The sequence below is a fragment of the Strigops habroptila genome, chromosome 7 (genome assembly GCF_004027225.2).
Source record: "Strigops habroptila isolate Jane chromosome 7, bStrHab1.2.pri, whole genome shotgun sequence".
Taxonomy (NCBI): domain Eukaryota; kingdom Metazoa; phylum Chordata; class Aves; order Psittaciformes; family Psittacidae; genus Strigops; species Strigops habroptila.
Window position 1 is genome coordinate 16,628,066 of NC_044283.2, and position 12,468 is coordinate 16,640,533.

Sequence of the window (12,468 nt, forward strand, 5' to 3'; positions counted from 1 at the left end):
TAGGTGGACATAGTCCATTGAAAAATACTGGCTTTGTTTCAGTTAGCAATGTAGAACTGTAGTGATTCAGGCCTGTATGCCTCTTCTGCAGACTAGGAATGGGGTTTTTTTTACACTCTGGTTTGAGTTGGGTGTGTAACTCACTTCCAACCATGCAGGCTTCCTCAAGGACAACCTCAGTTCAGAGAAAAAGTACAAGGGGCAATTTGTTTTTTCTTACGTCTCTGATGCCAGCTCCAGTTTTCCAGAATGCTAGCATAACAGTATTGTAGGAGAACTAAAAAATACAGAAAAGATTTGGGGCTGGTCAATTGCTTAAGGGCAGACGTTGTACAGAGAGAACTCTCAGGACACATACGCTCCTCATTGTACTGAGTTTATTCCTGCATTATTTCTGCATAGCTTGTCGGAACTGTTTTCTATAGTTAAAGAAACCAAATCAGTATTCCAACTTGACCTCAATAGGGAAATTCTGTTGGTTACAGAAACAGTTGAACACTCTGCCCTGGTCTAGCTCAAGGATGTCAGTAGTTTCTTCGCTGTCATTGCGGCAACTCAGTTCAGGTTATAAACACAAGCCAGTGTTCCACTGGATGAGGTCAGAGATCTGGGAATCTTACAGGACTGAGTGCTACAGAATAACCTAAAAGCCATTAAAGAAAGATGACATTGATTTCAGTACTTTTGGCATGCCATGCCTTTGAATAATTGAGAGCAAACCACCTGTTTAAGCTCCTGCACATCTTCAGAGCAGCTCCTGTTCTGGCTCCTGTGCAAGTCATTTGCTGTTATTTGATGTTTCAGCTCATCTACTTTATTAACATCTTTGCTTTGGGATTTCAACATTGTTTCCATATCTCCTGTGGTATCAAAATTTACATTTCAAATAGCATAAATAACCTGCAGACTTTCCAATGTGAGTGACTACTGACAAATACTTCAGAATGACATTAACAACGATCTTACCTGCTTTTTGCAGGATTTCCTTCTCTTGAAGTAGATTTCTTTCTTTGACTACACTTAGATCTTCCTCCAGTTGTTCCACTCTACCTTTTGATTCCAAAATTTCTTGTAGTGTTCCCTTAAGCTACACTTCCAAATCCTAAAACATGCATGACATCACTTCTATGCTTATTAAATAAGTTCTTTTTTTTGTCCTCTGAAATAAATGGTCATTTTCTCTCTCAGTGTAGTTCTACAATATAAATCTTTCACCCACAGAGATGATTTAAATGCATCTTTTGTCTTCCATACCCTTATACTGTCTCTGCTGCCAGAATATTTGTAATGTGAAGCCATTCCCTCAGATGTAGTAGGCATCATTGTAAAGTGAACACTCATCAAGAATTACCTCAGACATCTTTCAAGTGATTATCCTAAACCTGGAACAGGATATACTTCCATTAATTTCATGACAACTCATGCCAAAAGTTAATGAATATTAGTTGTTAGGGGTTTTTTGCAGTTGCTGAAGTACAATGGTTTGTAACATAATGAAGATGCCTAAAATCAGAAAAATCTGGTCCTACAGACTTGGCTGGGAATTGTCTGCCCATAAATAAAGGCAAAAAATTGAACCCTATTTAATGTTTTATTTCTGCAGGTTCTAGTCTCAGTTTCTAGATGCCCGATATAATACTGCAATATCCACTCAGACAAAATTGCCATTTGTTCCTATATGAATGTTGAATAAAACCTTATGCATTAAAACAAACTTGTATTTAACACTGTCTATAGTTAAAAACTTATACTTGTTCCTTTTACCTCTGGCATATGCCAAAATTCTTCCAGAACTAGACAAAACATATCAGATTTAATGACTTATCATCCTTTGTATTCTCTCTTCCACAGTAATAATACTAAAAATATGCACTAATGTGATGCCTTTCATCTAAAGGCCTCAAACCTCTTGGCATACACTGAGAAGAAAACAGAAAATTCACCTTGCTTAAACACGAGTCCTTTTGTCTTTTAAGCCTTATAATAGCTTTTCTTGCTAGTCTTTACTAATGATCAGAGGTATTAGTGATTAAAGAAATGTTTCTGTTTCCCAGTCTGCCCCTGTTCACAGGATGCTGAAAAATCTATTAATCTATTTAATGATGGCATCAGAAACAGCCAATTCAGAAAGCAGAAACTTCTACTTTTTATTTAAACTGGAAAGAAACAGAAAACAACATTGTATGTAACTGTTTCCCTTCTTCCAGATTTATCCTGGTCTGAGGCTCTCTTTACACATTCAAGGCAATATGCTCTGGTAGTATGTAAATCAGCCTCATTCCAAAGACTTAGAGGATCTGAAATGTGCAAGTTGAGCATATGTCCCTCAGAAAGTATTTCAGTTTTATTCAGCTGATACTGAATTTAGAAATTAAATCGCTAATAACACCACCTTCTTATTTCCAGTTCCTATCATGTTTTACATTATTTATTCCTAAAATACTGCATTTCTTATATGGTAAATCAGAAGAATAAATCATGTGCATAAATTTTCATGTCTCCGTTTCCGCTGAATGTTACTTCAAGTACACCCAAGAAATGAGGATTTTACTTTCCCTCTTTCCCTCTATCACTTCTAACTTCTACAGAGCCCAGAAACTTTTCCTTGTTGAAACAGATATGATTTCCCTGACTCAATTTAGAATAAAATGGCTTATCTGCATCTCTGCGATTCATTATAAGCTCTGCACTTTCCTGCAGAAGACGGAGGTTGTTCTGCTGCAAAGCTACGCATTGAGAGAATGGAGTCTGAATAGTGTTGAGGAAAGTGTATTCAATTCACCCTCTGGTCTTGTGAAACAAAAAGGAGTGACTAAACTGAAGGCTGAACTCCCTCAAAGAACATCCTCAAAGAGGTCCAAAACTCTGCACCATCAGCAAAATGATACTGACAGAAAAGATGTGAGGGCAGATGGTGAAAAGTTGTCTTGGAAGAACACAGCTGACTGGGGTGACCACACTCATACAAGATTCTGGGGTTCTCTGACTCTAAAAGAAATAAATCTTTCCCAATCAAGAAAGAGTTATTGTTATTCTGAAACACTCCAAGTCTAGACCTTCAAGGTGTTTTCTTATTTAATATGCAAGATTGCTGTCATAGGGCTGGGGACAGGTCTGGTAGGTGAGTTTATGTGATGGGGAGGACCAATAGTATCAGAAGGAAGCGGAACTGTTGAGCACAGAGCACGGCTGGGTGCTTCAGCTTCAGTGCAGTTCATCAGTGTCTCTCCCACACCCTGACCTTATGTACCAAATGCAGCTGCTTGGCAGATTGTACGTACGGAATGCAGCTGGTTGGCAGATTGCCCATGATGTGCCAGCCTCTGAAACTGTGCCTGTCACATGATGCAATTAAGCAGAAAGGGGCTGCAGAGCTGTGCTGCAAGTGTCTGAGATACACATCAGTGAGGGTAGACAGGCAAAGTGTGAGGTGAGAACTAATGGTGAAAGTCTTATGGCTCTGTGCATAAAACTCCACAGGTGTAAAGGACGCTTCATTCAACGTCGCTTGGAACAAGCCACTGTTGCAAGAGTCATACAATACAACACACTTGATTCCTAACCTGCCAGCTCAGGTTTCTTACCCAAGCTAGTTCATATCCGTGCACTAAGCTGTTGGCAACCACAAGGGAAAAGGAGAATGTACTCTGTAAATACTCACTGCTAGCATGAGTGCCTGCTTGCTACTCTTTTCACATTTCTGGGCAGGAAAGGTAAAGCTCTGTTCAGCAAACACCTGAATTTGTATTTTACCTTACTCCTCCCTCAAGTAACATAAAGTCTAGTGTTCAAAGAGTTCTAATGAGTTACTAATAATCCCAACTCTTTTAAAACTCTGAGCACTATCTTCCTCCTATTTCTCTTATAAGCCTCTAAAATCGCTTTAGTGCTCACAAAGCATTTGACTCAATATATTTAAACGACCTCCTCCTCCCCCAAATTTTTAGAACTTGATAATTTGCACTTTTATAGGAAGAGATAAGGATCATAGTCTCATACTCTACCTGTATTCTCTCCTTCAGCTTCTGGGAATGCTTCTTCCTCTCATTTATCCTCTGATTTTTCTCTTCTAGGTCTGCCTCCAGCTTCTTTACCTGCTGCAGCAAAAAACCTTCCTCAGCCTCTGAGCTCTTACTTTGCTCTGTTTCTCTTTGTTGGCAATTCTTTGTTTCTATCATAGACTGCTGCGTGGCCTTTTTCAAAGTCTCTTTTTCTTTCTCACAAGAGGCTTGCAGTTTGCTTGTTTTCTGAGTATATTCTTCATTTCCTCTCTGGTTCTCACTCTTCAGGTTTTTCATCTCATTTATTAAAGGTTGTCCTTCCGCACTGTATTTTTCATCTAAAATTACTTTTCCATCTATATTTTCTCTTCTGGATGCTTTGCATTCATTTACCAGTCCATCAGATTCCTGATTTAAATGTAGAAGTTTGTTTTCAAAGGCTGCATTGGTACCTACCATGTCCATAGAAAGGACTGTCTGTGCTTGTTCCGTTTCTGTTCTTGGCTCCCTCTCATCCACCTGCTTCTTGCACAATGTTAACTCTGCCAAGGCTTCTTCCTTTAGTCTCTTGTGTTGTTCTACTGCAATTTCAAGGGCCTGAATATGTTTTCTTAGCAACTGCTCTTCTTCAACTTTGCTTTTACACTGGAGAATTGTTTCCCTTGTCTCAGCAAGAATATGCTGAATTTCTTCTTCATGAGCCTCTCTCAGAGCCTGTATACTAGCTTCATGTTCATCGTTCTTAGTGTTCAGGGCATATATCACCTATTGAATGAGAAAAATATTAGGAAATTCAAGTATATGGTAAATGGAAGCCATTAATTCAGTTACTATATTTACCAAGTTGTTAAACTGCTGCACTTTAGTGTTTTGCTGTTGTTTCCGCGTGTTGGGTTTTTTTCCACTAGGAACAGACTGGACAATTATAAACAACAAAACCTTCTGAGAAGTATTCAGACAATGTGTTGGGTTTTTTTCCCCTCACTTTCAGTAACAGCTATAAATCTCAGAAATCAGTTTTTAGAGGATTTGAGTGAGCCTCTTATGACAATAAGCATTTTTTCAAAGAATTGATTTAAACCCTTTGATGCTTAATATTCTTCTAGAAAATGCAAAACAATAATTCTCATGACTATAACACAAATTGTTAGCCCAAGCAGGCTTCATCTGTTACCCATGACACACACCAAAGTCTCCTCACAGAAGCTGTTATACAAACATGCTATTGCTTGGAAAAGAAAAAGCTATTAGAAGCCCAAAGTAGACTGAAGAGTTCAGAGTTAAACCTGGTAGATATGCATGTTAAGCTTAAAAGACAGTTTCATGTAATTGCAAAACATAGTAACTGCTTTGAAAAAAACACAGCTTTTCAGGCCCCATTAGTACACAGGAGTTAATCCAGTTTCTACTGAACATAGTTATCTAACTCAAGAAGAACAATACATTATGTATTAACATGTGTGGAGGCTGGTTGGTTGGTTGGTGGGGGTTGTTTTAGAGGGAAATTTTTGCTCTACAAAACTAGGTTTGGAATTTGTATACAAGGTATGACAGATACGTTCAGTCTGGGCTGAGCCCACAGAGGTTAATCAAAAGATTCCTAGATAATGTCTGAGAAAATAATAGTCTTAAGTACATAAATAAATCCAGAAAGAAGCCACAACTAATTCTTTAATTATACTAGAATTCTGGCACTGTCATCTTCAATCCTTCCTCAGGGAAAGCCTCCATTGAGAGACCAGTATCCATCTTGATGATAGGAAGTGACACAACTCTGCAGTCTGTGTTGTATAAACCCTGAGCATATCTCCAGAATTATTGAATTTGCTTAGTTATGTCGAACCATTTTTTGTGCTACCTATATATGGATTTCAGTTGCATTTCAGTCACCCATAAATGAAAGAAAACACAAAATACATCTTGTATGTAGTGAACTTCCTCTCTGGCAGTAATGAATTAAGTACACATGCCTTAAAAAGCCACAAATGCAAAACGTGGTCTGGATACAGTTCTGGATAAGTATCTGACATAACATACTTATCAGTTATAAGTTATCAGAGAATAACAGCATCATATTCCAGAAGAAAAGCAGACAAGAAGTCATTGCCTTCATTTAGATACATATGTTTTGGGGCTTTAGATTACATGCTGTTAATTTTTCTCTGATATTTTTAACTGTTTTTCCTTTGAAACAGAAATAGTTGCAACATACTGAGCAGATTCCTTCTCCCCACTAAAATCATTCTATGAACCTTACTTCACTGTTTGGGACACAGACATTAAAACTACCAGGAGAAGATTAATTCTGTCCACAGATTTAAAATGACCAGTAATTAGTCTGGGCAACTCTGCAATTAACTAGGTCAGATGGTGATGATCACATTTCTGCGTTTCATTCTACCAGCAAAACAGAGATGAATATCCACCCTTTCTGACTCAGACTTCCACTCTTGATGATTAATTTATCTAGTAAATGAGCACTGCCTGTCTCATATTATGCTGTGTTCAGGCTGACGGTGGCATTTGGATTCCTCTGAAGTCTGACTTCATCATAGAGATTTCCCAAATTCCACCAAGCATTAGACCATCACCAACATCTTCAGTGAGTTACCTAAAACGACGGAAGAAACTGGCCTCCCTGCTCTATTATTCCTACAGTTCTGTTCAATAGTGGCTAGAACCACAGTGAAGAATTTCGACTTGAAAATGCATGCTTTCAAATTTAATCTTCAAGCTTGAGTGCTGAAACTGATTCCTCAGTATCTTAACCTTCTTAAGAGATTTAGGTTTTAGAGGGCTGCTGCTCTGTACTTTATGAAATTTAAGCCCCTCACACATGCTTTTCACTCCCGACCAAATATAGCTACTCTATTCCTATTCCAAGTACCTCATTTAAGAGACTGGAGTTATGTGAGATGAACCTGGGACTGGAAGGAAAAATACTGGAAAATTATTTCAGTATCTGTACCTTGTGAGTGTAAACACTGCTGGTCAATGTGGCGTAAAGCTCTTAACAGTTCTGTTCATAAACAGCTTTTAAAAAGCAGCTCTAAAATTGATCAGTTTGACAATACAGACAGAATTGCTTTCAAATAAAAAGAGCACTACATTACTCTGAGTTACTACCTATGGCTACCACAGAACTAGATAAAAACACTTTAAAATATTATGCTTATTCATGGATGAATCACTGTAAATCAACAAACACACATATGTAGACAATCAGAAAGGCCAAATTGTTTGATATCAGAGTCCTTTCTGTTCACCTTCCGCAGTGTCTGTCTTCGTGAAATTCTTGTATAACTCCTTAAGATCTCAAATATCCCCATAAATCTCAGGCTTTTACAGTCTTGGATGAGCTCAACTCCATCTCGTGAAGCTGTTTCAGATAGACAGCATGCAGGAAATAGAAGATTTGTATCTATGCCCTCTGTCTGTCCATTTTTAGGTAGTCCAGATGAATTTTTAGTACAGAAGTGAAGTCAACAGTGTCAATAGAAGGATTAAAAAGGCCTTATTTATGTTTAATTCACTACTAATTTAGCTGTCTGGTTTTTGTTACATACCTAAAACATACAGAAGAACTTGATAGATTTATATCCCAGAAGTTTGATCTGTATTATGCTACAAAAATATGAACTAATGCATCCCATTAGCCTAAATAGTTTAAATACAGTGGTGACAGAATTCATTTGCCAAATGAACACTCCATTTTGTGAAAATGTTTCATTACATCCCAGATTTTTAAAGATCTTTAAGGCGTCTAAAATTGCAGACATGTTCACTGCTTTCAAAGGGTTGGGGTTTGGGGGCTTTTTTGTGTTTTGGTATGGTTTGGTTTTGTCCTTTTTGTTTGTTTGGGGTTTTTTTGTTTGTGGGTTGGGTTTTTTTATGATTCTAGATATTAATCTGAAGCTTTCCCCTTCCAAAATATCTTTTAAAATCTTGTTACAGATTATGATAAACCAATATTGTCCAATTGTACAATACATGCAGTAAACAAACAAATTCATCAAGGAAGTTTTCACTTAATTCCTGGTTTTTCAAAGTATTTCCTTACTTTAAATACAGTAGAATTTGGAAATCTTGCCAATATTGAATTGTTGGTTTAATTACAGCCCAGGGTGAAACAAATTTTCCCAATCAAATACATCTTTTTGTGGAGACAAATATTATAAGTTATTTAAAAACACAGTGTTTATTGCAGGTTTCGCCTTTGATGTAGATCTTTTTGACAAACATAGATAAAATAAACTCTGTTTCTTCCTAATCCAGACTAAAGCATTGTAGAGACTGGATTAAGTTCTTACTGTCCTCTAGCTCACAGGTGAGATTCGCATAGAGGAATTTTTAAAATGTAAAAATATTTCTTTACATGTTCTACATACTTTGCTAATTAAGAAGCATTCAGAACCCTCAGGCGTCCATGAATTAATAATACCAGTTTCTTCTACTGCAGGCACCAAGATTTAAGTTCTTTGCTGCTGTAAGCAAATTCAACAGTGGGAATACATGCGAAACTTTCACAGAGCCTTTGCCACTACCATGTTAAGAAAAAGGCTGTTGCTTTTTTCTTCCCAGTTTATTATGTATGCACTTTGAGAAAAGCAAAGTACAGTATTCTAGGGGCTGTGGAGATTTCAGTTGCCTCGCAGTTTTCTCATCCTAATAATATGCAGTTCACACTCTTATTTTGTTATGACTAAAGATATTCTCAGAGAGTCAGTTTCAAGAACAGAGTCCATGATGAAGCCTCTAGAGCACTGTACCAGCATCTATCCTACCTCATACAGCCATTACGATTTTGAAAAATAAAGTATGAAAAGTGTTGGTCAACTACAGGAGGTGCAGAAGACCCTCACAAACAGTGGTAAAATGACAGATAAAGTTCAGTCTAGATAAATGTAATATAATGTACTTTAAAGGAGAAAATTAAATCTTCCACACACACTGACAGAGTCTGAAATTGCTCAGGAAAAATCTTGGAGCAATAAAATGTAAATGAAGACAGCAGTCAGACACCTAGATAATAGGACTTTTAAGCAAGAAATGCAGAATAAATGAAAAACCCTCTCTAAATCACAACTGTAAGTCTATGATTCAACCACATCTTGTATACAGCATGCAGTTATGATGTCTGACCCCCCCTAAGCATAGTCTAATTGAACTGGAAAAAGATACACAATTGTGATAAAAGCTTCCTTGCAAAAAGACAATAAAGCATGACTTTCCAACTCTGAGGCACAGCTAAGAAGGAAACATGAGATAACTTTATTACAGACTAAAATATTGGAATTTAGGTGTTCACTGGTGTGCCATGTGTGAAAACTTCCAATACAGGAGCAACCTGATGTAGTTGAAAATGTCCCTGCCCGTTGCAGGGGGGTTGGGCTAAATGACTTTTAAAGGTCCCATCCAACCCAATTTGATGATTCTATGATAAGACCCTAGTCCAGCTACTAATGCTTAAGATAATCTTCACTTATGCTTTGATTTTAAAATTTTAAGCATTCAAATGTAAAGCTTTAAGCCCCACAAGCCTCTGACGGCTTTGATCATATTTATATCATGAACAATAACTGCTCTGAATGACCAAGAGGCACTTGTCACTACTCCAACGTGACTATACTGCCTGGCTGCACCCTGCCTGGTACATTCACCCCTCTGGGGGCACAAGCCAGCAGGAAGCTGTTCTGCTCTCCAGTTCACATTCCTCACCTCGAAAATCAGGGGACAAGGACTGTACCCACCGCACCCAGAGTGCAGTGGCGATGCACTGTAATTGCATTGCAATGCCCTGTAGTTTTGAGACTATTTATTATGTTTATGAAATGCTAAGGTATATCTGCATCTTAGTAAAAACATTTAAATATTGTAAAAACATTTTAAAAGTACCAGCTATCGTTCCTAACAGCCCGTTACCAAATTCTTGTAGTTCTTTCCTCCCGAATGTAAAAAGCAAAATATTCAACTGTAATCTCATGTTTACATCTAAAGGTAGCTCTTATATAACCCTCTAAACGTCAGCACAGAGTCACAACCAAATGCTGTAGCTTCCAAAGATAGTTAAAACAGAAGACTTCTCTGGTAGCCACCTGTTCTAAGTTAAAACTCTATTTAAGTACCTAAAGGCAAAGTCAAAGTTCTGAATGACAACTACATAAGAAAGGTACAATCTTACTTCAGATGAATTTTATTGAGGTCCTTAACTTCAGAAAAAAATCCCCATTTGAAAACAGTCAGTTTGTAGTTTGTTTGAAATAAAGGCAGCATTTCCTCCGCATTAGGGTTACGTGTGCGCTGCTGCCCCCGAGCCCTTTGGAAGATAAATTAACATACATGAAATAAAATGCCAAGTTTGAACCAGCACTGTGGAGCCTGAGCTCCTGTGCCCTACTGGGAGGCAGGATAAATTAACCCAGTCTTGGTACTAACTACATCCACACTCTTCCTGATGGCTTTAAGCACAAGCAAAGAAAACTTTCTCATAGTGGTAAAATACTGGCATCTACAACCTGGTTAAAGAAAATGTTAGGAGAGAGATACAGTTACAGTGTCACTGAAAAGGGTACCTGTATACATGTCATACTTCAAACCCAGCCAGCAACTAAGTACCACACAGCCATTCCCTCACTCCTCCCTCACCACTCCCCCGTGGGATGGAAGAGAAAATGGGAAAAAAATGTAAAAATCCATGTGTTGAGATAAGAACAGTTTAATAATTGAAATAAAAGTAAAATATAATAAGAATACAATAATACATCACCCATGAAGAAAATACAGAACATGAAAAACTATAGCCTTGCACTTTTGTGCAATTAATGAAACACTAGATATTTTATTACCTATTGCCTGTAATGTGCATTTTTAAATGCACAACGTTTTGTATATAAACATTAACTAGGGTTCCTTGAAAAAGTGACTTGAATTTAGTATGCAGTTTCCATGATAAAGTAGCTTTGAGTTATTCACTACTAGGGCTGCCAGATTTTCTTCAAACTTGGTATAGTCAGTGACAAATCTATATGGTAAGAAGGTAATTCGAATACATAGATGTCATTCTTGTACCTTGAATTAATTTAAATGACAATTTCTAGCTATCCAAATAATAAGATTCTCTGTTTCTTCCTAATAGAAATAGTGGCTTTAATACTGCTTTTGACTAGCTGATCAACACATATGAGATTGCACACGATTTTATGATCCAGGAGTTCTCTTTTAGTGCTATAAAGAACAGGCAGTGATGACAAGTTAAGAAATCTTAGTCTGCACATTTTTGTCAGCTGGTAGGTAAAAATAATACTACCTTTGAAATCCTGACAGAAAATTGTACGTAAAAATAATGAAAACAAATACATCACAAAGTAAAATACATGAGGATATTGATAGCAGACTTTGTTTTGTTAGTACATAATTTAAGCAGCTTTATAAAAAGCTTCTCTCTGCCTACATGGAAACCAGTTTTTATGTTTCTTGCCCAAAGGAAAAGTACTGTTGCTCCAAAAGCATGACCCTAGTTTTTTATGCTGTTCCGTTTTGCTTCATTTCTGTAGAATACTGAATAACTCTCCAGAGAACAGATCAAAAAGCCTCAAGCACACGGGAGAGCTCTGGTGGCATAATAACTAACTGCAAATCAGCTGAGCCACTGTAAGCATTGGTTACTGGGTACTGTTAACACACCACAGAAAATAAGGTCAATAAACTTAGCTTAAACTATGTGAAAAAGGCAACATATTTCAACTAGGAACATGAGTAGAAAACAGAAATGCTCTGTCACAGTTGCTCAGCTGTTAGGTGCTTCCAGAATAAGCGATTAGAATTTGATTGTATTTCATTCCTAAACCTGTCAACCACCTTTCTTTTAATGGCAAATAAAACAGGAAAGGTTAAAAGATCTAATTAATATACAGCCATGCTACAAGACACAGGAGTGGTGTAAAAAGCCTATACCCACATACACATACCAGGCCATTTGCTGATTCTTCTATAAGTTTCCACCCGCAGAGTGAAGCTCTGAGCACACACTTCTTCACAAGTCTGACATCCTTCCTTAAATAACTAATCATAGTGGGGTTTGCTTATCTGGCTGATTTTCCACTGAAGCTTATTAAATAATGTTCATATTTGCTACCCTGCTGACTGAGCTGAGGGGCAATAAACCTCCTGGTGACTGGTGGTGATAAGCAGCCGGAGTGTGTAACATTTTCAACTGCTCCACATAGAGTCATTAAGGAACATCTGCCCAAACTTGTTCTCCTTCAGTATTTCTTTCCCCTGAAGGAAATAGAAGGTTCATAATTATGTTTTACCAGCAATTAACTTTTCCTTACATTAGCACTCCCTTCCTCTGACTCACAGTATAGAGCATACATACACAAAACTCTTGCCAGACTGCTCGACTTTTTAACACTCTACTTGACCAGAAATACTGCAAATTAAAATGTGCTTTTTGCAACAAAGCTCC

General features: G+C 37.5%; 1 protein-coding gene across 2 annotated transcripts in view; it reads right to left on the bottom strand.

Moving 5' to 3' along the window:
* Positions 1-12,468, bottom strand: part of FAM184B (family with sequence similarity 184 member B) — a 41,365-nt gene that overhangs the window by 22,486 nt on the left and 6,411 nt on the right. For both annotated transcript variants that reach the window (XM_030493214.1, XM_030493213.1), the window contains exon 2: positions 4,005-4,766. In XM_030493214.1, the coding sequence (XP_030349074.1) occupies positions 4,005-4,766 (762 nt within the window). The remainder of the gene's footprint in view (positions 1-4,004; positions 4,767-12,468) is intronic.